Source organism: Portunus trituberculatus, chromosome 29 (genome assembly GCF_017591435.1).
Source record: "Portunus trituberculatus isolate SZX2019 chromosome 29, ASM1759143v1, whole genome shotgun sequence".
NCBI classification, from domain to species: domain Eukaryota; kingdom Metazoa; phylum Arthropoda; class Malacostraca; order Decapoda; family Portunidae; genus Portunus; species Portunus trituberculatus.
In genome coordinates, this window is record NC_059283.1 from 145,001 (window position 1) to 170,927 (window position 25,927).

Consider the following 25,927-nt stretch of genomic DNA (forward strand, 5'->3'; position numbering starts at 1 on the left):
GAGACACTTCATTACTTGTTTACTGGAGTCCCTGCCTTGTTTGAGATGAGAACAGACAAGTTGGTTACCGTGGTCACTCATGTTGTGGTGCACGCAGCTCACCACATCCCAGTGGTGGTGTTGTGAAGGGAAAAGCATGGATAAATTCTTCCTTATGTCTTTGCTAATTGCATTACAGGTATAGTGTTGTGTTGTGTCATTTTGGTATTAGCTTAAAGTCCTGTTACATAAAGTATGTTGTGTTTTTCTTTCATAATTATTTGAAGGTGTCAACATTGTGAATTGATTACTGTGAGGAAAAGATGTTTAGTCTGAACCACAAGTCTCGGGAGTCATCAGCGAGGCATTTAAGATGATAAGTAGCTAACTTTTAGTACAAAGTTAAGGCAAATATTGCCTTGAGGCACAAAGGTGATGATGATGATGGATTCTCTCTCCAAGGAAGGTAATGTATGCATGCTTGTCTTGATGGATTGAAAACATAAATGTGCTCTATTAAACATTAGCCAGCCATGTCACTCATCTTGTCACTTACATAGCTTCATCCATGTCTCATTATTCTTTTCTGTGTATTATGGAGGAGTCTGTTATTTCCATTAATCTTTCATCATATCCTTCAGGTTTGATATGACTAGTAATCATGTTCCCAAGGTTGACCATGTTGAGATCTGTTTGTTTGCTATTATTATTTATCTCTCATTATCTTCTATATAATAATGTGATCAGGTTTAATATAACTTGTAATCCCATTTCTCAAAGTAATTAGTGATTTTGCATCAGTTTTTTGCACATTGAGTCTTAACTTGCTATTCCTTTCCTTTCCACTCCTTGTATTTGTTAGATCTCAGTTTTTTCTACTCTTGTGCACTTTGAACATCTCTTCCTACTCTTCTGCTCCTGATCATCTCTACCTCTTATTCCTTCTGGTTCATCTCTTGCATATCTTGACCTACTCAACTCCATATTCCTTCTCATTTAATCTTGTGCATCCTTATCCTTCCCTTTCTCCACTCAATCTCGCCTGTTCCTTTCTCTCTCCGATGTAGTATTCAACATTGTGTCCTTCCCTGTGAATGCTTTCCCTGCTACCATGTCCCTGATTGCTGTGTTTCTTGTCTTTGCAGCAGCTGTTCAGGAATGCACAGCAGCAGCAAGGAGGTGGGCCCAATCCTCAACAGATTCAACTTCTGGCACAGCAACAGTATCTTGCAGCTCAGGCAGCACAACAGCAAGGTATGTATAGGGTAGGGAGGACACCTCTCTCTCTCTCTCTCTCTCTCTCTCTCTCTCTCTCTCTCTCTCTCTCTCTCTCTCTCTCTCTCTCTCTCTCTCTCTCTCTCTCTCTCTCTCTCTCTCTCTCTCTCTCTCTCTTGCATGACAAAATTTGCCAGATGCAGTGACTGGGTTGTAAAGAAGGCAGCCTCAGCCAGCCAACCAGCAGTGTTGACTGAGGATGTTATGTGTGTGTGTGTGTGGAGTGTTGCAGTGTTTGCTACACATTCTAATCCCTTGCCTATAGTAGTCACTCAAACTCCTCTCTCTTTCACATGACTTTGCTTCCTATGGTTCCTTGAGGGATTATCAGAGGCAGATTGATAAAGTGATCTGTTTGGTGTGTGTGTGTTGTGTATTTACCTAGTTGTAGGGAAATACAACTAGGTAAATGTGTGTGTGTGTGTGTGTGTATATATATATATATATATATATATATATATATATATATATATATATATATATATATATATATATGTATGTATGGATGTATCCACATACCCATGTCACACACACACACACACACACACACACACACACACACACACACACACACACACACACACACACACACACACACACACACACACACACAGAGCAGTGGGCAGTCAGTCCTGCCACCCTCCCTTCCCTGTCCAGCTCACAGCCACACTTATTAGATTAGTTGCCATTGAGCAAGAGCATTCAAATATGTGTGGTGGTGGCAGTGGTGGTGGTGGTGGAGTATAGGTGGTAATGCTGTTTTGGTGGTAGTGATGGTGGTGTCTGGGTGGGGGTTGATTTAAATGTGATTGTAGCAGTGTATGGATAGTGTGGTGGTGGTGGTAGTAGTGGTTGGGTTAGCAGTTAGTAATAATATTGATTTTAGTGAGTGAGGAAGGTTGTTTTGACAGTAAAGCAAGTGCCTCCATTTAATGTTGGTGGCAGTGGTGGTGGTGGTAGTAGTAGTAGTAGTAGTAGTTTATATTTTAATTTTAAGTCATCTATTTTTATCTTGAATGTGATTTATTGCAAACACACTATCTGCAGTTTAACATTTTGTGTGCATCAGTGATGGTGGTGAGGGTAGTGGTGGTGGTGATGGTGATGGTGAGTGTAATAGTACCAAACTGCGCTTACATATTCATTACAAGTCGTGGGCAAACATTAGTAGTTGTAGCTGTAGTAGCAGTGGTGGTGGTGGTGGTGGTTGCAGTAGCAGCAGTGACAAGGGCAGCATAAGTTGAGTTCATGACCAACAATTGTGGTGATCGTTGTTATGATGTTAGTAGTTTTTGTTGCTTTTTACCTGGGGCGGCTCCGTCACCCTAAATGACAGGTAGGGTGTGTTCGGCAGGAAGGAAATGCGTGTGGGGTGGCGGGCGGGGCAGAGTGAGAAGCTTCCTGTCTGTGTGTGACTCGCTCTGTCCCTCGGTCAAACCAGGCAGTCATGCACATCTCCATCATCATGTCGCCTCCCACTCCCTGGTTTATGTATGGCTATGGCTACCTACCTCTCACACTCACACACACACAGATTGTGGTAGCAGAAAGTGTGCATAAATTTAAGAAAAAGTTGATAAAAGTAGATATGGAGACAGGTCATTATAAGCCCTGTTCGAACCCTGTAATATACAATTACACGCGCACACACACACACACAAACCCTGTACAATACAGCTAGGTAAATATACACACATGCAAAATTTTCCCTCTGATCATTCAGTTATAAAAGGCAGTTATCTTCATCTTTCCACCTTTTAGCATTGCATTAGTCATCAAAACCTGCTTTTCAAAACACTTGAGTTGAAGAATGAGCTAACAATCTGCAGTGTGGTTAACATATTCTGCTCCGACCAAGAAGTCTTTGACAAACACCTGCTTCCAGAGAATTGCAGATCAGCTTAAATGAGAAAAAGCACATGTTACTGTGAGATGCTAGTGTTAAATGACATTGGAAGGGGAGAAAGACAGAGAGAGAGAGGGGTGGGATAGATGTTAGTTATTGGTAAGTCAGTCATCTAAGAAGCAATACTGTAGTAGTGCTATATGAGAGAGAGAGAGAGAGAGAGAGTAGAGGGAGATGTTAGGTATTGGTCAGTCATGTAAGAAGCAATATGAGTGATAGGGAGGAGAGAAAGAGAGTAGAAGGAGATGTTAGCTATTGGCCAGTCACATGTCACTTGGAGAAGAAGCAATATAGTGTTCTGTATGAGATGGGAAGGAGAGAAAAAGAGCATAGGGAGAGAAAGAGAGAGTCTGTGTGTCGGAAGTTTTTGTGAATGTGTTCCAAAGTGACACATGTGCCAGTTTGTTGTGATATTAGGAGGCTTACTGTGTCAGGTATGATTGGCAGTAATGGGGTCACACTATGGACACTCATGATCTCTTACACACACACACACACACACACACACACACACACACACACACACACACACACACACACACACACGGTAGCTCAGTGGTTAGAGTGCTGGCTTCACAAGCCAGAGGACCGGGGTTCGATTCCCCAGCCGGGTGGAGATATTTGGGTGTGTCTCCTTTCACGTGTAGCCCCTGTTCACCTAGCAGTGAGTAGGTACAGGATGTAAATCGAGGAGTTGTGACCTTGTTGTCCCGGTGTGTGGTGTGTGCCTGGTCTCAGGCCTATCCGAAGATCGGAAATAATGAGCTCTGAGCTTGTTCCGTAGGGTAACGTCTGGCTGTCTCGTCAGAGACTGTAGCAGATCAAACAGTGAAACACACACACACACTGCCATGCCTTCCTAGCACCACCATCTACCAAAATATGAACTTAAATGCAGCTTAAATAAACGTGTGTTGGGAACGCGTAAAAATGTTTGGCAGCTCAAAAGTGGTGCAGCAGTAATTACGAAAGAGGAGTGTTGTCAGCACACATAATTAAGGTCCCCAAGCAGAATTAAATTAGTTCATTTCAATTTGAATGGCAAATAACCATATCAGATTATTCACATTGTTGTCTTGTTGTTGTGCATGCAGTGATGGTGGTGGGGATAGGCCCTTCACACACACACACACACACACACACACACACACACACACACACACACACACACACACACACACACACACACACACACACACACACACACACACACACACACACACACACACACACACACACACACACACACACACACACACTTGAAGAGGTACATTTTTTAAATAGAAATTATTTATGTTTGTCAGTAAGATAAAGAAAAATTAGCTGCAACCCTGTCCCCCTCCCCCCTGCTCTCTCTCTCTCTCTCTCTCTCTCTCTCTCTCTCTCTCTCTCTCTCTCTCTCTCTCTCTCTCTCTCTCTCTCTCTCTGAGCAACAAATACATTGAGCTGAGCTGGAGTTGTATGGCACCAAGTGTAATGTGATTTGAATGTTATTTATTCACTAAGTATTAGATTATAATTGATTTTTAAAAAGTAACGGTGGAATTTTTTTCTGTCCTTTTTTGAGCACGTCTGAATAAAACATGTTTACATAATAGTTTTGCAAAAGAGCTCCACTTTTATGCCATTGTCTTCAGGATTTGGAATGCCTTTTAAATGTGAGGGACTGCATAACACTGGGCGAGTGTGTTTAGTTAGTGTGCTGTGCTTTGTTCCTGGTGTGCTGTGTAGTGTGTGTGTAGGTGTGTTTAGTGCCTGCTTGCAATTGGGAATATTATGGTTGTGTTCATAAAAGAAAGGCAGAATGTCTTGCACCTTACAGTACTGTATTAGCCTCATCACTCAGCCCCCCCCCCCCTCTCTCTCTCTCTCTCTCTCTCTCTCTCTCTCTCTCTCTCTCTCTCTCTCTCTCTCTCTCTCTCTCTCTCTCTCTCTCTCTCTCTCTCTCTCTCTCTCTCTCTCTCTCACCCAGGCCTGGCAGCAGCCCCTCCCGCAGCCTTCAGTGCGCCCTATGTCATCAACACTCAGGAGCCGTACGTTGGCACTTTAATCACTGGTGAGTCTATTTGTGTGTGTGTTGGATGGGGGTGGGGACTGTCATGTTATTCAGTGAGATGTAGTATACTGTATGTGAACTTAAGGCATCCATTGTACAGTGTTGACTCTGAAAGTATTTGAAAGCTGGTTTTCAGTGTATGAAAGGCTTTTTTTTTTTTTTTTTTTTTGTGTGTATGTGTTCGCAAGTCAGTGTTTCCCATCATCCCTGTCCATGTGAGGCTTTTTTTTTTTTTTTTTTTTTTTTTTTTTCACCTTATGTCAGAATGTGGACAGGGAAGACATGATCCAGTGATGGGCTGTGCCATAGGTAAGTGTAGTGACATTTCGTTTTCATACACTATTGTGTCTCCGTACCAGGTCCAACAGCAGTAATTCCCCAGTACTATGGCGTGCACTGGGGAGTGTACCCAGCTAACATCATCCAGCAGTCTGGGCCAAGCGGGCAAGCACGGCGGCCCCTCTCCCCATCCCAGCCCTCAGAGGTGACCAGCCAGAGCAATGGTAACTTAGCAGCGTCAGCAGCAGCGGCGGCAGCAGGCAATATGCAAGGCCCTCTATCACAATATCAGGTAATAAGATGAGAGTTTGTGTGTCTGAGATCAGATACTTGTAATATTTTTGTCAGGCTGTCTAGTAGTTAATCTTCGTCAGGGTGTCTAGTCTTTGAGATGCTTGAGGTGAGCAGGATGTGAGTTTGAGTGGTGTTGTGTTGCCTTGTTTGGTGTACATCATTAAGAATATGAAGGAGTCTGAAAGTATCTTCAATTAAGTGACAAGCACTATAAGTCAAACCGACAGACAGTGAAGGGATAAAGCTTGCATGTCATGTGTGTGCTGGTGATTTTGACAACATTAATGCCACATCCTTTGAAGCAGTGTGATCTCTTGACATGCTGATGGCAAATAGTGAGGCCATAAACATGGTACGTAATGTAATTTTTGACAAAGCTAAATCACACAAAGCGCTGTAATCACTCAAGCTGTCGGTACTGCTCCACAGCAAGTGATTCCTGCATACTACGACCAGAACGGAACAGTGTTGATGGGCAACCTGCGTGGCGTTGGCAACGGTGCACCAGTGAGGCTGGTCTCCCCTGCCCCGGTGCTCATCAACGGCGCCAATGGGGCCCAGGCAGCAGCAGCTGGGAACATGAGACTTTTGAGTAATCAGGTAAACCAGTTGACCAACATTTCCCTTGCCATTCCTGACCAATACTGTATTGCATGCCATCTTATGATTTCCCTTTAAGTTATGGAAATAACCCTTATTGGGAATATCTGATATTTTTGAGTAATGAGACAATGCCAACACTTCTATTGCTTACCTTCTTATAATTTTCCTTTGATTTATGTAAAGTGAACAAGTTTAAACTTGTCTGGACTTTTTTTTTGTGTGTGTGTTATATCCTTTCAACACTGTGAAGGGAGAGCTTAAGGTCAAGTCTTTGTCAGTTTAGCAATTGATTTGTGATGTATAGAATGGTTGCGTGTGTGTGTGTGTGTGTACTGATGGTGAGTGTCGTGTGTTCAGGCTCCCCAGATTGGCACCCCCCCTGCTTCCCTGTACAACAGCAGCCAGACCCCAAGCCTCAACAGCAGCCAGACCTTTGCCGGTAGCACCATAGCAGGTGAGTGCAGTGCCCAGCAGCGTTGACACGTTTGGTGCGCATGCACATGTCCCTCATGTAACATTAACACATGCTGGCCAGTTTCTGTTGGAAGGAAAATCCCAAGCTGATGGCTCCCTTGTGTTGACACTGTGGAGGGGACACTGCTCTTGTGTGTGGGCTGACACCCCTGCATAACTTGCATGACGGAGGGTTGCCGGCACATAGGAGGGATGCGTCAGGGGCAGGAGCAGCTAAGGGCTTGGGATTTCATGAAAATAGATGTCAAAACTGAATCGTGGGAGTCCCACAACTGAGCCACAAAGAGACTGTGCAGGGACCTAATGGGTGGGGGGAGCAGCAGTGGTGGAGAGAATGACTAGATGACTCAGGGGAGATCCTTGACTCACTACTTTGCTGCTCTGAGCCTGACTGGCCAGTCAAACATTTGCATGTATTTTTAAAAATGTCTAACAAATGTGTTTGGACTAATCCTACTACCACCTGTCCCACCTCTCCCTCAGCAGCGAGAGGAAAGGAAATGCACACACAGACACACACCAGAAGTTCCAAAACACTCAGTGATTAAGTGCTGCATAGCTGCCCAGCTCCTGGCTGTTGCAAACTACCACTCTGTATTATTGTGTATGCATTTTTTTTTTTTTTTTTTTTTTTTTTTTCTCCAAATCTTGTAGAATTGACTTGCGTTACACCACCCTCTGCAAAATGATGGACCTGCTTGGGTTCATTATTGTCACCAACAATTACAGTATTTGTATATATTAAAAGAAAAATTGTATAAGCTTTGCTTTTAACTTCTGTGAACCGTTAACTTTCAAAGAATAACATTTTACATACACACACACACACGATATTAGATAGCACAATTTTTAGTTCAATTCCATTTATTTGAAGTAGATGAACACACATCTCCTAGATGTACCCCAGTAGGCACACAGCAGCAGCCTTATGCAGTGCCTGAGTGCCAGCAGCAGCCTTGTGCCGTGCCCATGTGCCTGAGTGAGGTGGGCACGGCGAGTGAGGCAGGGCAGGCAAGCAGGCAAGCAGACAGACTAGCTTAGTGCACCTGGTGTGTGGTGTGCAGAGCTGGCATGATGCAGGCACCCATCATGTTATAGATGACTCTAGCGTGTGGCTCGTTCTTGTGTCATTGCAGATTCCCTCTCGCAAGGTCTCCAGACTTCCAATGCACTAACAGGAAACAACTACTCGTTGGGGCTGCAAAATAGTAGTCTAGGTTTTGGCAATAGCACTCTGGGCACCATTGGATCCCCTGCTATTGGCAATTTGGGTGGTGGTAAGTTTATCCAGTCCATTATTAACACTTTTAACATTGTCAATTTTATACTTATTCTCCCTTTTTCTTCACTTTCATTTTGATTTATATAATAATAATAATTTATTATTATTATTATTATTATTATTATTATTATTATTGCTATTACTACTACTACTACTACTACTACTACTATTGTTATTGTTATTATTATTATTATTATTATTATTATTATTATTATTATTATTATTATTATTATTACTACTACTACTACTACTATTGTTTTGTCATTACTATCATTATCATCATTATCACAACTACCACCACCATCACATGCCCATCTGCATGTATGAATGAATATGAGAGAGAGAGGGAGAGAATCATGTCAACATAATCCTCATCATAATGAGTATTGTTTCCTGTCACATAAGAGTCAGTGTGTAATGTGTGTGTGTGTGTGGATGAGTGGTGCACTCCCAAGTCCAGTGGTGGATTGAGGAAGCCGTGAGTGATGTTTTGTTGATCTGCAGTGACTGATAACACTAATATTGTGTTGTGCTTTGAGGCAGACTTGTTTGGTTCTTGTGGCAGGACTTAACTGTTTCCTAGACTTGTTTAGTTACTGTGCTGGTGAACCATAGCTCAACATCCATAACTGTACACTTTGTTACTTGCACTTGCATCCTTGTTTTTGCATTAATCATTCCTGGTGATTGGAAATTCTTGAAGGTTTTTGTGTAGTTGATGTAAATTTTCATCTATCTTCTAAGTACAGAAAAGTGTAGGGGGTGGACAAAAAAATTTGAAATAAACAGATGTATGCTTATTTTGACTTGGCAAATTTTTAGCTTGTCTGGAAAGCAAACAGATGCTCAACACAACTTAATTAATATTAAGTTTGTTTAGCCTGTTATGATTGACTACCATGTAGACCAAGTATAGGACCCTTTCTTTCCACTGTTCCTGTTTGTTACCTGGGATTGCAGTATTCCTTTTCAGTTCCCAGTGAATATGAGCTGTACATAATGTTACATGTTGCTCCCCAGGGCTTGGTGGGAGTAGCATGGGGCGGAGGGACTCCCTGGACCGTACCACCTCAGTCTTGTCCCCGCTGTCCCAGGACTTCCGCAGTGCCAAGTGGACCAGTAATTACGGCGCGCTAGGCACTGTCACAGCCTCCCCAGGTCCCATTGGGCTGGCCTCAGGCAACCTAACGCCACCGCCACCCAGTCTGGGTAACACGTCCTCGGCACTGCCATTGGGCGCCCTTATGTCTGGCAACAGGGTCATCTCAGCTGCTCCCGGTGCTGAGGCAAAGTTCCGCAATGGCTCGGCCAATGGAATGTTCAACTCTGGCGGCCCATCATCGCTGTTCCCACCTCTCAAGAGAAACCTGAGTCTGGACAAGTGCACTGGACGGTCTCGCCTCCTGGAAGACTTCAGGAACAACCGGTTCCCCAACCTGCAGCTGAGGGACTTGGCCAACCATATTGTGGAGTTCAGCCAAGACCAACATGGCTCCAGGTGAGGCACCACTCCTGCAGGAGGCAAGCCAAAAGATGGAGAGAGGAACAGAAATGTCTGTCCACCTGTCTTGTATCCTGCCTCTCCTCCCCTACACACAGTCATTACACTCCTTTGATAATTAACTCATTTTCGTAAAGAAAAAGAAGAAATACCTGTTGGTGTATTAGTAAGTGAAATAATGAACACAATAAACACGGGGATTTAGACAGAGCAAGCAGAACATTGAGTCATTCCCTGGTTCTCTTTCCCACAGGTTCATCCAGCAAAAGCTTGAACGAGCAACACCCGCAGAGAAGCAGATGGTATTCAATGAGATCCTGACCGCTGCCTACTCTCTCATGACAGATGTGTTTGGTGAGTCCCTCTTACACTTGTTTAATGAATCACATCGTTGTGAACACTGGAGAAGAATTGATATCACTTTCTTCATGTAGATTATCAACAAAGAACAAAGGATCATTGATAAGAAAGAAACAAAAGCAAAGAAGGAGTTAACTTTTACACATGTAAATTGGCAACTGACAAAGGATTACCAATATAAAAATACATTGCACCAAAAGCATAGCATCAGTAAGCTTAATTCACATAGATTGACAGTAACATAAAAAATTGCTGATACAAAAAAACATTCTAGGAAACTATGTGATCCAGAAGTTCTTTGAGTTTGGAACACCGGAGCAGAAGACAGTGCTGGCCAACAAGATCCGCGGCCACGTGCTGCCCCTGGCCCTACAGATGTATGGGTGCCGTGTCATTCAGAAAGCCCTGGAGTGTATTGCCCAAGACCAGCAGAAGGACATTGTGCGTGAGCTGGACGGCCACGTGCTCAAGTGTGTCAAGGATCAGAATGGTGAGTGGCTGAACTGTGCAGGCTGTACACCCTGTGTGTATTTGAAGTATTTTAAGGGTTCAACTAGTGGCATATGTATGGATCTATTTATGGAAAGGAGAGAAATGTAGCAAGTATTAAGAGGAAAACTTTGGGAATAGTGTGTGGATAATAAGTAGTTAAGTAATATCACAATAATTACTTAAGTAAGTGTTGCTCAATCATTGTATATGACTATTGCATAAATGTTGATAAAGGTTTTTAATCCATCAGTTATTCTAACTTTTCTTTTGTGTCCATCCCTGCAGGAAACCACGTGGTACAGAAATGCATAGAATGCGTTGATCCCATGGCTCTTCAGTTCATCATTAATGCTTTCCAGGTGAGAGAATTGTTTTACTTCACAGAACACAAAGTAAAAGATAGTGAATGGAAAAAAGAAATTTAGAAAACCACAAACTAAATTGTGTGTCAATAGAGATTACTGTTGAGGTTCAGCAAGCTAAAATGAATGGTAGGGAGAAGATGGATGCTAGGAACACCTAACAAACTAACACTTGACATTCCTGATCCCTCCCAGGGCCAAGTGTTCACCCTGTCAACTCATCCGTATGGCTGCCGTGTCATTCAGCGCATCCTGGAGCACTGTACAGGGGAGCAGACTGCACCCGTCTTAGAAGAACTCCACCAACACACTGAACAACTTTTACAGGACCAGTATGGCAACTATGTCATCCAGCATGTTCTTGGTGAGTCACTGTGTGTGTGTGTGTGTGTGTGTGTGTGTGTGTGTGTGTGTGTGTGTGTGTGTGTGTGTGTGTGTGTGTAATAATAATAACATACGGTTTATTAGGAGTTGCAGTACATACATACTGAAAATATACATTGTGTGTGTGTGTGTGTTTCACTGTTTGATCTGCTGCAGTCTCTGACGAGACAGCCAGACAATACCCGGCGGAACGAGCTCAGAGCTCATTATTTCCGATCTTCGGATAGGCCTGAGACCAGGCACACACCACACACCGGGACAACAAGGTCACAACTCCTCGATTTACATCCCGTACCTACTCACTGCTAGGTGAACAGGGGCTACACATGAAAGGAGACATACCCAAATATCTCCACCTGGCCGTGTGTGTGTGTGTGTGTGTGTGAGAGAGAGAGAGAGAGAGAGAGACATTCTTACATAATTGTATTTTATGAGATTGGATTCTCTCTCTCTCTCTCTCTCTCTCTCTCTCTCTCTCTCTCTCTCTCTCTCTCTCTCTCTCTCTCTCTCTCTCTCTCTCTCTGTTTGTGTACCTGTGTATATGTAAATGCTTGTTGTGAAAGACCTTAAATTGCAAGTGATAATAGAGAAGTCAAATATATTCCTTCATCCTGTCAGTAATCAAAAGCACTTTATATTTAAAATTGCAATTGATTTGTAGCTTTTATTTTTCTCTGCATGTGTTACAGAACATGGAAAACCAGAGGACAAGAGTAAGATTGTCGGTGTGGTGAGAGGAGGAGTGCTGAAACTTTCTCAACACAAGTTTGCCTCCAATGTTGTAGAGAAATGTGTCACTCATGCCACACGTGCAGAGCGGGCCATGCTGATTGAGGAGGTCAGGAATTAAATACTTTGTGTGTTGTGTATCTGTCCTCCTATTAGTATTATTTGTTCCCTGTACTAGTGTGTCTGTCTCTAATTTAACAGACTCATGAGCTCAAAAGATAGGAATCTCTCTCTCTCTCTCTCTCTCTCTCTCTCTCTCTCTCTCTCTCTCTCTCTCTCTCTCTCTCTCTCTCTCTCTCTCTCTCTCTCTCTCTCTCATATAAATACACATGTGCTTTATTTCAACAATGAGGAAAAGTACATTCAGTCAGCAATACAGAAATGTTGCTCAATTAAATTCAGTATGTGTCCACCCCTATGACAATTGACACATATTGTTGGTTGTTTTCTGTAGGTGTGTGGGTATAGTGACAGTGCCCACAGCTCCCTGTTAGTGCTGATGAAGGATCAGTATGCCAACTATGTAGTGCAGAAGATGATTGACGTAGCCGAGCCAGCACAGCGCAAGATGCTCATGCACAAGATACGACCCCACATCTCAACACTTCGCAAGTACACTTACGGTACGGTCCTGATTTGTTCTCACTTGTATTATTCTTCTACTCCATCTTTCATTTGTGCTTGTTTTCAATTGGATTATTGTTGTCGCTTGTTACTGAATGTCACTTCCACACGTTTCTCTCGCTGGATTAACTCTGTACTTGATCATTTGCTCACATCCATTTCTGTTAGATTATTGTAGAATGTTGTCACTGCAGTCCCTTTTACGTATGCTTTCCTCCCCAAACAGGGAAGCACATTCTCGCTAAGCTGGAGAAATACTTAACGAAAAACGCCCCCGATACCATGGGACCGAATATGACCAGCCCACTCTGAGCCAGTTTGTGGCTGGCCACCACCACCGCTGCTGCTGCCGCTGTTGCTGCTAACACCGCCAACACCACTAGGAAGAGAAGCAATGAATTATTAATGGCACTTGAAGGCATGGAGGATTTCAATCAAAGGGAAAAGTTGCAGCCAGCAGTTGAGGGAAGAAGAGCAACATTTAGGAGGTGCAAGAGTAATTTGCTTCATCCTCAAGTGTAGGAATCACCACTGCCACTCGCCATGCCTCCTTCAGTGCCGCACAGAAATCGTTGAGGTTGGATGGCTAAAAAATGTGTGCAGTTGATTTTCACTACTTGATAGATGTCCCTTTTTTATTTTTTCATTATTTTTCATATAATGATCTATTCATTGTTTCATTCTTTCTTTCTTTCTTTAAGACTAAAGTAAATGAGAAGCATTGTTTTTGACCTTTGAATACTTCAGCATTTTATCAGGAAAGACCAAGAGTTATGTTAACCTCAAAGACACAACGTACAGAGCATCAAGACTGTTCGTATCACAAAATTGTTGACGTGTTGGTCATTATCTCTACTGCAGCCTCGGATTGCAGGCACACGTTATGAGTGAATTGCTGATGTAAAGGTTGAATGACTACAATTTGACTTATAATTATAATTATAATTATCATTGGTATTATTTTATTATTATTTTACTACTACTACTACTACTACTACTACTACTACTACTACTACTACTACTATTGCTACTACTACTACTACTACTACTACTACTACTATGACTTTACTGTTACTACTGTTATTATTATTTGGTGTGTCCTTAATGCATAGTAAGTATTCAGCTAGGCTCTTGTAGTGTTTATATAGAGCATGTTATCATACTCTGGGCTTGCAGCTGTTGCATGATTTATTGCTGTAGTCAGCTTTACCCATATATATATATATCAAATTTAAATCTTGGATATATTAACTGTTTGCCACTTTTTACCCCAATTGGTAAATGTTGTTGACCTAACTATTGTATTTTCTCTTTTTCTTTGGTATTAGTAGTGGTGTGTATTGTTAGTATGTTTAGAGGCTGCATTGCCCTCAGCAAGGAAATGCAGTGATTCTTAAGAAAAAAGTGATTCAGCCAAGCAGAGTGTGGAAAGCCCCCACCCCAGGACTTTCTCTCCAACTGGCCAGAGCAGCTCCCACACGAGGCACTGGCACCCCGGCACCCCAGGGACCACCTCATGGCACAGCGCACAAAGGCCAAAATGGAAATTACTTTTTACTTGTATGTTTGGAAATTTATTATAATTATTATTATTATTATTATTATTATTATTTTATATTTTTCTGAAAATATTGATAGAGGATGAAACCAACTCCTTGTGAGGTAATTGAGCCATTTGTCAGCACTCCCTCACCAACACAACCACATGTCCTGGTGCCAGCCAGACAACATTGCTGGGTGAGGCCACACTGGCCTCAGAGTACTGCAGTGTATACCACCCATCCATACCTCAGGAAGGTGAATTGCAACAACAGAAAATCTTGATTCTCTTTGAGAATCTAATCAATAAAGAGATGATGCCTTTGACCACAAAGGGGCATCTGAATATGAATCAATGTTCATCATAGTACTAAACACAAGGACATGTGAGGCTGTCCACAAACATCTGCCAAATGCTTTCCACTGAATAGCCAAGAAAACTTAATGAATACAAGATGAGAAGTGTAACAGCCCAACACCACACGAGAAAGCCTAGTGACTAGGCAGAGACAAGAGCAGGCCGAGTGATGTCTTTCTCTGGGAGACAGACAGAGTAAAAGGAGGTGCTGCTGTTGCCTTGCCTCCAGCCACTACAAGTTGCCGGGTGCCGTGTCGTCCAGCTGTGAGTCGCCGTGGCTTTGGGACTCTGCCTCGTCCAGCCTCCAGGCCTTGTTGGTCTAGTGCATTGTAAAATTTTATGTACATTGTATCAACAGGTATATATAAAGGAAAATTCGTATGTGTAATAATGGGCATTACTGTAAATCTGTACAGTTGAATATTCTATATTTTCTTACTTGTTTGTGTGTTTGTATGTCATTGTGATGCTATCAGACCACCACCACCACTACCACATGGGCACTCAGCCCCCCAATTGCAAACCAATACAATTGGTGCTCTAACAACAAACTAAATTTAAAAATAAATTAACTGTAAATCAGTCTCATGTCCCCATTGAGAGACACTTGCTCTCACAATAATAATGAAATGGCACATACACTGCATTTGAGGGATTATAAACAACAAAAAGAATATTACATGGATGCCACAAAGTATTTTCTCCAAGGTTTGCCAATTATAATTTTTGCAGTGCACTTCACTCCTTCCTCTCCCCTCTCTCCCTTCCCCTCCCCTTGGGCTGGCTGTGAGTTAAGGGAAGGGAGGATCCCCTACCACCACCACCACCACTCACCAGGTGCCACACCACTACCACATATCCTCCCTTCCCTACCCAGCTTTCCCCAAGACCCACTGGCCAAGTGCTGGCAGGTCATGACCACTAATCTGCTCAGAATCTCATGTGCTGGCCTGGCCCCTGGCGCTGGCACATGGCTAGAGGAAGACGCAGTGTTAATATATGTTTATCTTGTATCTTTGTATCCCTGAGAGCTTCTTGCAGGCTGGAACAGGCCCTTGTGTTTATATTGTAGAGTCTCCCCATCCTCCCTTGCCAAAAAAGACCTAACATTGTCAAATTTGTAAATTCTGTGAATATTATTGAATTTTTTGTGAAGCCAATATTCTGGCATGTAACATTTTGTAATAAATTAGTGTACAGAAAAAGCTGATGTGTACATTTGGAACATGTACCTTTTGTAAGTGCTATATTGTACAGACCACAAAGTGATATACTGAAGGTGTGTTGCGATGTATAGTAAATTGTAAATATTGATAATGACAAAGAAAGATCTTAGCTTGGCCTGTACCTGCCTGTACCCAGCACTAGTTGTATATTGCATATGTAGCTGTAATTTTCTTGTAAACTGTATTTTGTATATGTCCTAAGCTAACAATAGTTGGTGTAACATTACTGTCTTGATCTCACAACACTATAAGGGGGAAGGTGTGAAATGTAGCTACATACTTCTCGCTGCTTTTAGCTCGCCACTATCGGGATCATTGGTCTTTGTAAATTAGTGTCAAATTGTTCAACAATCTACCATAGTGATGTAGTGGATACTGTTGCCCCCAAATCCACAAAACAAGTTCACACTCCTCCAGCACATACATGCTCTCTCCATAGAATTGGCTTTCTGGTTCTGCATTTGACTGAACTGTCCTGGTAATTATAAACTTGAGTTGAGCCAGTCAAAGATGAGAAAGTTCATTAGACAAGTCAGTGGTCATAAACTGTACATCAGTGTACATTTTGCAAGTATGTCACCTTATTATTTTGCCTTAATTAATTGTAGACATGGAAAATGACACCCCATTTTTTACTACTCTGCAATGTTCATACCCACTCCCCCCCCCCCACCTTTTTTTTTTTTTTTTTTTTTTTTTTTTTTTTACCACTGAAATCTTTTCCTGCTTCACATTGAGATCCTTTAATGTGAAAATGTTTGCACCATGTCTGTTAAAATTTAGCAGTTATTGAAAAATTCTTGTCATTTTTTTGTATTGTTTGTATTAGAGTAGTATAGCCTAGAGGTGTGCTAATTGGCGGCAGGGTACAGTCTTCCCTGGAGAAGCACAAGGATACATATATCAAGGCTTTTGTTGTGACGTGGGAGCAAGTACTTCAGATCTTGTAACACTGACGAGAGGTTAGAGATCTTATCACATCACACAACAGTGTTTGTGCCAACACTGCACTACCTTCCTTCATTATAATTAGCAAAGTAAGATTGTCATACCTCAAGTTGGTATAAACATTTAAATTTCTTATTTTTTCCAGAAGAGGTTTCATAAATGCCAGTGTTGTTGGAAATGCATGCTTGTGTGATGGAATATTTAGTCCTTTGTATTGATTGAGTTAATTAAGGAAGGCCTAATGCAGGCACATACATATTGTGGTCAACTGCCTGTTCCTTTAAATTACTTCACTCCTGCAGCTAATTGAATAAGTCACGTGGCACTGGTGAGCTCAACAGTCTGTCGTCATTGTATGTGACAGTCACTACTCCCAAAGCACATCACTAGCTTAACTAAACCTTCCTGCTGCTGCTGCTGCCAGGGTAATGGCTCCCTAAAGCCCAAAACACCATTATTACCTTGTCATCCAGGCAACTGCCACACTAGCATGTACCTATTGTCATTTTTCAAACTGTATTATATGTAAAAATATATCTTATATGCAATATGTATAAAATGGAGTGAAGCATTCCATTTGAAACATCTTTTTTTTTTTTTTTTTTTTTTTTTTTTTTTTTTTCTTTTTCTTTTTCTTTTTCTTCTTTCTTTCATTCATTCAATGGCCAAAATGCTCCAATTAGCTAACCTCTGTCTACATTGTGTCTTTGTGTATGCATGCATGCATGTGTAGTATGTGTGCGTGTGTTTGTGTTTGGTTGGATGGATGTGTATCTGTGTGTATGCATGTATGTATATGTATGTATGTGTGTGTGTGTGTGATTATATATATATATATATATATATATATATATATATATATATATATATATATATATATATATATATATATATATATATATATATATATGTGTGTGTATATATAATCACTCGCACAAATGCACACACACACACTAAAGCACACATTGTTAAATGGCCGGGGTGGTATAACATGGTCCTTCACTCCTTAATCAAGCTGCTGCTGCTGCTGTTGCCTGCATTTCTCCCCCACACTCCTAAGAAAACTTGTCCTGTTTACAGCCTTTCCCTCACCCAATCTTTGGTCAAACTGACACCATACAATGATCATGATGTCATGATCCTCCAAGCCCCCATGCTCCTTTACCAAAATTTATTCTTTCCAAAGCTTAAGAGTAGTGAAAGCTTCAGAAAATTTCAATGTATTATTATACATATCTATGCCATAGTTAAAAGAAAGTACTTTTGAAACCACATTGTGGTACATGACAATCAAATCCCTAGGGTCAAGATCCTTCTTAAAGGGGAGAGCAAGAGGTAAGATGTCATCCCTTATCTCTTACTTACAAATTGAAATTACAGGAGATATGGCTCCTAATTTTCCTGCCTTGCCCTTGATGCCTTTCATGATGAGATTGGAATACAGTAGCAATATTTTTCCAAACCAACCTCAGACATACAACCACGGGTGATGACCTGCCTTGGGTGGGGCTGGAGAAAACTGTTGCTGCATTCCCTGCTCCATATGATGGCAGAGGAAAGGCAAAGCCATAACATTTCATTATCCCAAGATTCTATTTTTTGTATTTATAGTCACTTTTCACTCATACTATATTTACAGTTGTATTGATGCACAAAATTGGCAAGGAATCCCAACCCTGAGAAACTTTCATCTACCTGACACCATTGCAGTGTTTTGTCAGGAGTCACAGGGCGTTACATAATGTTCCCTTCCATGGGCCTCCTCACCTTCAGTCCTTACACCCATGTCCACAGCCATTCATAGTTGCAGCTAAGATCATGTAAATTTTAGCTCTCATAATGCTACTGCCTTTTTATGAAAGGCAACTATGAACTACATTTTATGGTTTTGCCAGTAATAGTGTAAAAATTTATAACCTTGAATGACTGTGAACATCTGTGTTTTGTAATATCAAGAGACAGTGCCTTGCCCAATGAGGGTGCCAGCAGCAGAGCAAGTTAGTTAGGGGTGAGGGGGGGAGCAGGCTGAGCACAGCTGTGCTGTCTGGGCTGGCTTAGGCTAGCTTAGGCTGACTTGCAAATCCTAGTTATCTTGCATTTACATTATAAACCATTTGCTTTTACAACACTGTTACTTGCTTGTCTTTTATTACTGTATTTGTAATTGCTATTACTGGAATTTGTGAAGTTCTTTTTCCTTAACACTTAGCATCTTTAATATGAAAATTGAACATTTCATACTTTTTTTTTTTTTTAGGTTAAATTAAATGTTTTTTCCTTTTCTTTTTTTCCCTTAAGTGAGGAGCATGCAGGACCAGCCCACGGCTTAACCTGTCTTACTTCATCATTCTGTGATGTACATGCTGTATCATATGTAATGGTAAACTCCATTAATAAACTTTCTGTAATGTGAATTTTCAAGTTTACTTCCCCACATTTACAACTACTTACTGCTACACTAGGAACTAGTTCTACTCATTAATACATACACACCACTAGAAGGAAAAGTTAATAACACTAAACTACTATTACAAACCATACTAATTACTACCCTTGATGAGAAAACAAATTGTTGTGCAGGACATCAGGAATAATAAATGAGTGAGACTACCAGAATAATACAGTATTTAATCTTTTATTTATACAAAATATGCCTTACCTGGTAAAACCTTAAGAGCTAGCAATCAGAGCTACGACATGTCATTTACATTCATCTACCCATCTCACAAAAGTTTATCTCAGCTCAAGGTAAGCTTTCAACAGAACACTACAGTTGGTACAAAGATATTTAATATGCCACAAACTTGTCACTATACATAGATCCATGTTACATCCCCAAAATCTCAACCTCTGGAAACTTTAAATATCTTACATTCTGTGACTGTGACCATAACGCAATCATAAAGTTGGGTTTGAAAAAATTAGTCTCCGTCATTCTTATGTTCAAAATATCCAGCTATTGTCTAAGAAACATTAGTGTGATAGATAACAAAAACAACTACACTCATGTCATGATAAAAGAATTCTCAATAATTCTGAGCCAAACTTAATGTGAAAAGATTGATGAAAACTTTACAAACAAATGAAATGCAGAGGACTTCGTGAAAATAACTCAACCTACAAAACCAATGAAGATGAATTGTTAATGACTAATGTGCAACTACTACTTATATATGTTTCAAACCCATACACTAACCCCCAACTCTATACTGTCCACCATCCAAAGAACTACTTTCATTTTCTAACCAGTGTCTGATATATATATATATATATATATATATATATATATATATATATATATATATATATATATATATATATATATATATATATACCTGACAATTTTGTTTCTTTACAACATTTGTACTTAAAAGACGATATTTTTGGTCATAAAATATCCTAAGTTTTGGCTGTGACTTGCAAGGAATGTGATCTAAATTGAATAACAGGGTCTAGTAGTACAAATGGCACAGCAAGCCATAAATAGATAAAGAAATTAATAATACACACACACACACACACACACACACACACACACACACACACACACACACACAGGAGGCTATTGTGAACATAAAGAAACAAGATGACAGCCACCACCTGGTTGTATACCTGAACAGTTTTCACCACCAGGTAACTTACCTTTACAGCCTTTGATCAGCCAGCATTATTAGGTAAAGGTCTTCATTGAATAGATTCACATTCCTGAGATGAGGGGTCCCCTGCTTTGTTTTGTTATCTCCTATAATGATGTTAATCTTTCCCTCTGATCATCTCACACTGACATATCTTTCTGGCTGCCACACTGACTCCTATCTTACAAGTGATACCTAAACAGAGTGGCTCAAAAGAAAAGGAAACACTCACAAACATCAAGGCAAGGAGGGCGGTGTAAGAGACGTTGCACAACCTTCCACCTTAGAAGGCATATCTGGTCCTGATATCTTCCAGTCGCTTGGAAAGTTCATTGGGAGTTTTGTCTAAGTCTTCAGCAATGGACCGTTGTTTGACTGAGTCAACCATGTTGAACTGCTCACACAGGTCACCATCAATCACATTCTGAAGAAACGTAAATGAAATTCATGCAATGAAGTCTAAAATCAATGACAAGTACATAATTTCATACAATCAACTGATATATATATATATATATATATATATATATATATATATATATATATATATATATATATATATATATATATATATATATATCCCAATCTATGTTACAGCACAACAAGCTCTTCATCTCAGGTGCTCACCTTAACAGGGAAGAAGTAAGACCTGAAGGAGAGGTGATCCCGGCCACACAGAGGAGGATGTTCAGATCTCATGTGCATCTCAAGGTTCTGGAAAAGTTCATGATCCTCCCGTGATGTGAATGGAACCAAGACACCAACTGTGCCACTCAGTGTGGTGTACACAAGGGACTCGCTGCCTCCCGGAATGAGTGTGGCTTTCTGTGAAAGAAATTGCTACATAAGTAACAACACACAGCAATATTATAAAAAAAATTACTTTCATGTCAGATTTCCTGCTGTGACAAATGAATATTACTTTTTAACCATTTTACTGCTACACAAACTTTACTCTTCAATACCTACAACTTTATACACACTTTTTAAATTCTAAGTTCAAGTAAAAATTTCAGCAGAGTAAAAGATCAAATTAATTAGTTTCCTCTCTTTTTCTCTACAGTCTATATATAAACAATTCTCAGTAGCAGGAAGGTTAGCAGAGGACAGCCATGGCAGTGAAAGGGTAAAAGGTCACAACACTGACAGCTTCTGAACACATGACAGTTTTTTACCTCTAAAGTGTTGATGGTTTCTCCCACGTGGAAGTTGGCCACCACCTCTGCCTTCTGTGACGCTCCATTCAGCAGCCCTCGGTCCCACAGTGCCTTGTTGCCTGTTGGGTCTTCATCCACGTCATCATTGACATCATTACCCAGACGGACCTTTGGATGAGAGACACTACTTAGCTACCGTCACTGCTAAGGCTAATGCCATCATCAAAACTACATACTTTACTTTAGATATTGTTACTTAGTTACTGTAATCACTCCCTGTAATGTAAAACCCACAGTACTTCAGTACAGTTTACCCTCACACTCACCACAGCCACATTGCCAAACTTATCAGCGAGAGCAGCTGTATCATAGTCAAGGAGACAAGATGTTGTCACCCATCGCTGGTTTGTGTCATCTGCAAATATGATGAGCTGGTTCTCATGGCGTCTGTAGCGAAGCACAAACAGGCTCTCCTGTACGTCCGTCACATACACCCTCTGTCCTCGTGCCTTGATGTCCACTATGAGGTTTGGAATGTGCTGTGAGGGAATGGTTGGTTACCTAAGTTAACACGTAAGAGTTGAGGTTTTCTTAAAAAGTTTGGGACTTTTTTTTTAAGCAATTTATACTAAGAAAATTCAGTAAGAGCACATCTATTATAGGACGTCACCACCGAAGCTCATCTATATATCTATGCACCAGCCCAGCAATCCCAGACGGGTGGTTCCAACAAAAGAGACAGAAAACACACACACACACACACACACACACACACACACACACACACACACACACACACACACACCTCCATACGAACAGGAATAGTCTCGAAAGAGTGAAAAAGAGCTGACATTGTGCCTATATATAAGAATGGTAGTAGAATGGAACCGTTAAATTATAGACCAGTATCGTTGACTAGTATATTGTGCAAGGTATGTGAAGAAGTAATTAAAGCTAAGTGGAGTAAGTATCTAGAAAGTGAAAAAATTCTGAGTGAAAGGCAGTTTGGTTTCAGAAAAGGAAGATCGTGTGTATCCAATTTATTATGTTTTTATTCAAGAGTGACTGACATACTACAACATAGAGAGGGATGGGTGGATGCTATCTACCTGGACTTGCGAAAGGCCTTTGATACAGTACCACACAATAGACTGATGTGGAAACTAAAGAAGATTAGAGGAGTAAATGATAAACTAGCAAAATGGATGGAAAATTACTTAGTGGGAAGAGAAATGAGAACAGTGGTGAGAGGAAGGAAGTCCGAGTGGAAGAAGGTAACCAGTGGAGTTCCACAAGGGTCAGTGCTTGGTCCCATCATGTTTTTTATTTATGTTAATGATATGCCAGTAGGAATTGACAGTTACATGAACATGTTTGCGGATGATACTAAAATTATGAGGAGAGTAAAGAATGTGGAAGATTGTAACAAGTTACAGGAAGATCTTGATAAAATATATGAGTGGAGTAAAGAGTGGCAGATGGAATTTAATATAAACAAGAGCCATGTTATGAAAATGGGAAGAAGTAGATACAGACCAAACAGGGATTACAGGCTGGGTGATGAGAAAATTAAAGAGACCAATGAGGAGAAAGACTTAGGAGTAACCGTGCAAAACACTTTGTCACCAGAGAAACACATTAACAAGATATTTTGGAAAACATATAACATGCTTCAAAATATTGGCCTTGCATTCCACTACCTAGATGAAGGAATGATGAAGAAGATATTATGTACCTTAATAAGACCCCAGTTAGAATATGCAGCTTGTGTCTGGTCACCGCATATGAAGAAAAATGTGAAGAAGGTCGAAAGGATACAAAGGCTGGTAACAAGGATGGTACCAGGACTCAGGGAGTTAGACTATGAGGAAAAACTGAGGAAACTGGGGCTGACCACATTAGAAGAGAGAAGAACAAGAGGAGACATGATAACTATGTATAAATTGGTGAACAAGATTGACATATTGGACAGAGAGTTGATAAAGGTGACCACAAGTAATCATCTCCGGGGATATGTAAAAAAAAAATGAATAAAAGACATCTGTCTAAATGACGTGAGAAAATACAGTTTCCTGCATCGTAGTATTGATAAGTGGAATAAACTAAGCAGTGATGTCGTTGAAGCGGTGTGTGTCAATCAGATGAAAGAGAGATATGACAGGAGTGGACAAGGAGACAGGACCCAGAGAGCTTAGCTCGGGCTCTGTAATACACAAATAGGTAAATACAAACAGGTAAATACACACACACACACACAAAAAGAAACAATAGAAAGGTTAAAAGGAGAGAACGGAATGGTGGAAGACCCAAAAAGTATGGCAGAACTGTTAAATAGTAAATTTCATGAGGTCTTTACTAAGGAATCCAAATTTGAAAGACCACAGGGTAATAGAGAGACTGTCCATATGAAAGACATTAAAGTAACCAAGCTTGAAATAAAAAAGTTGATGACGGAACTAGATGAGGAGAAGGCAATGGGACCGGATGAAGTCTCAGGAAGAATACTGAAAGAATGTAGGGAAGAACTAACAAGTCCTATATACAACATCATAAAATGCTCAATAGAAAATGGAACAGTGCCGGTGGAGTGGAAAAGAGCTGAGGTGGTTCCCATATATAAGAGTGGAAGGAAGGAAGAACCTTTAAATTACATACCGGTATCACTAACTAGTGTAATATGCAAGATGTGTGAAAAAGTAATAAAGAAGCAATGGATCGAGTTTCTTGAAGACAACAAATTATTATCAAATAGCCAATTTGGTTTTAGAAAAGGTCAGTCATGTGTAACAAATTTATTGAGTTTCTACTCTAGAATAGTTGATAAAGTACAAGAGAGAGAGGGATGGATTGACTGTATTTATTTAGATTTAAAAAAGGCATTTGATAAAGAACCACATGAAAGATTACTATGGAAGTTAGAGGAGAAGGGTGGCTTAAAAGGAAGCACATTGAGATGGATGAAATATTACTTGAGGGGGAGAGAAATAAGGATGATAGTTAAAGATATGAAGTCCAAGTGGAGAACAGTAGACAGCGGAGTGCCACGGGGGTCAGTATTGGCGCCAATACTTTTTCTCGTATATATAAACGACATGCCAGAGGGAGTGAACAGCTACTTAAATCTGTTTACGGACGATGCGAAACTGTGCAGTGTCATTAAACAAACAAAGGATTGTGAAATGCTACAGGAAGACTTAAACAAGATCTGGAAATGAAGTAAAAAATGGGAGATGTGGACAAAAGCCATGTCATGGAAATGGGAAAAAGTGAAAGACGACCAGTGGGAATTTATAAGATGGGAGATGGAGTAGAACTAGAAAAAGTAAAAAAGGAAAAGGACTTGGGAGTGACAATGGAAGAAAACAGTCAACTAGAAAAAGTAAAAAAGGAAAAGGACTTGGGAGTGACAATGGAAGAAAACAGTCAACCGGTAAGCCATATTGATAGAATTTTCAGAGAGACGTATAATTTGCTAAGAAATATTGGATTAGCATTTCACTATATGGACAAAGAAATGCTGAAGAAATTGATAAGTACTAAAATAAGACCTAGATTGGAATATGCAGGAGTTGTGTGGACCTCCCATAAAAAGAAACACATAAGGAAATTGGAGAGACTACAAAAAATGGCTACAAGAATGGTTCCAGAATTTAAAGGGATGACATATGAGGAGAGACTAAAAGCTATGGATCTACCAACCCTGGAACAGAGAAGAGATAGAGGGGATCTGATACAAGTTTATAGATTGATTAACGGAATGGATCAAGTGGATAATGAGAAACTAATCCTGAGAGAAGAATATGACATTAGAAGCACAAGATCGCATAGTAAGAAACTGAGGAAGGGAAGATGTCTGAGAGATGTTAAAAAATTTAGTTTCCCACAAAGATGTGGCGAGACTTGGAAAAGTTTGAGTGAGGAGACGTGGAACAGTTTAAATGAAGAAGTAGTGTCTGCAACGAGTGTGCATACTTTTAAAGTAAGATTGGACAAGTGTAGATATGGAGACGGGGCCACATGAGCATAAAGCCCAGGCCCTGTAAAACTACAACTAGGTAAATACAACTAGGTAAATACACACACACACACACACACACACACACACACACACACACACACACACACACACACACACACACATCTTGCATTAAACCAATCTTTCTTTCCTTCTTCTTTAGGTCTATATTTCGGAACATATTCCCTGACCCGTTTTGTATATTATTTTTGGAAATATACAAAACTGGGGTCAGGGAATATGTTCCGAAATATAGACCTAAAGAAGAAGGAAAGAAAGATTGGTTTAATGCAAGATGTGCTAGGGCAAAGGAAAAACGAGATGGAGCATGGAAAAGGTGGAGAAGAAACAGAAATCCAGAAAATAAGGAAAACTTCAAAACAGCAAGAAATGAATATGCTAAGGTGAGAAAGGAAGAAGAAAAGAACTATGAAAAGGACATTGTCGAA

General features: G+C 40.6%; 2 protein-coding genes across 5 annotated transcripts in view; one reads left to right on the forward strand and one right to left on the reverse strand.

Moving 5' to 3' along the window:
* The window catches only part of LOC123510614 (pumilio homolog 2-like), a 121,027-nt gene extending 105,325 nt beyond the window's left edge, over positions 1–15,702 (forward strand). For 2 of the 3 annotated variants that reach the window (XM_045265897.1, XM_045265899.1), the window contains 14 exons: positions 1,125–1,233; positions 5,133–5,216; positions 5,576–5,787; positions 6,219–6,389; positions 6,750–6,846; positions 8,003–8,143; positions 9,169–9,646; positions 9,903–10,003; positions 10,284–10,499; positions 10,787–10,860; positions 11,059–11,227; positions 11,937–12,085; positions 12,431–12,599; positions 12,827–15,702. In XM_045265897.1, coding sequence (XP_045121832.1) covers positions 1,125–1,233; positions 5,133–5,216; positions 5,576–5,787; positions 6,219–6,389; positions 6,750–6,846; positions 8,003–8,143; positions 9,169–9,646; positions 9,903–10,003; positions 10,284–10,499; positions 10,787–10,860; positions 11,059–11,227; positions 11,937–12,085; positions 12,431–12,599; positions 12,827–12,912 — 2,256 coding nt within the window. In that variant the 3' untranslated portion in view covers positions 12,913–15,702. The remainder of the gene's footprint in view (positions 1–1,124; positions 1,234–5,132; positions 5,217–5,575; positions 5,788–6,218; positions 6,390–6,749; positions 6,847–8,002; positions 8,144–9,168; positions 9,647–9,902; positions 10,004–10,283; positions 10,500–10,786; positions 10,861–11,058; positions 11,228–11,936; positions 12,086–12,430; positions 12,600–12,826) is intronic. The other variant, XM_045265898.1, reaches the window with a different exon arrangement.
* Positions 11,898–25,927, reverse strand: part of LOC123510613 (splicing factor 3B subunit 3-like) — a 33,659-nt gene continuing 19,629 nt past the window's right edge. The window contains exons 22-26 of one of the 2 annotated variants that reach the window (XR_006676557.1): positions 21,790–22,002; positions 21,482–21,631; positions 20,934–21,131; positions 20,539–20,730; positions 11,898–12,979 (exon numbers count right to left, since the gene is read on the reverse strand). Coding sequence is in view for 1 of the 2 variants with exons in the window: in XM_045265896.1 (XP_045121831.1) it covers positions 20,590–20,730; positions 20,934–21,131; positions 21,482–21,631; positions 21,790–22,002 (702 nt within the window). In the remaining variant the exon portion in view is untranslated. Of the gene's footprint in view, positions 12,980–19,287; positions 20,731–20,933; positions 21,132–21,481; positions 21,632–21,789; positions 22,003–25,927 lie in introns of those variants that run through there. The other variant, XM_045265896.1, reaches the window with a different exon arrangement.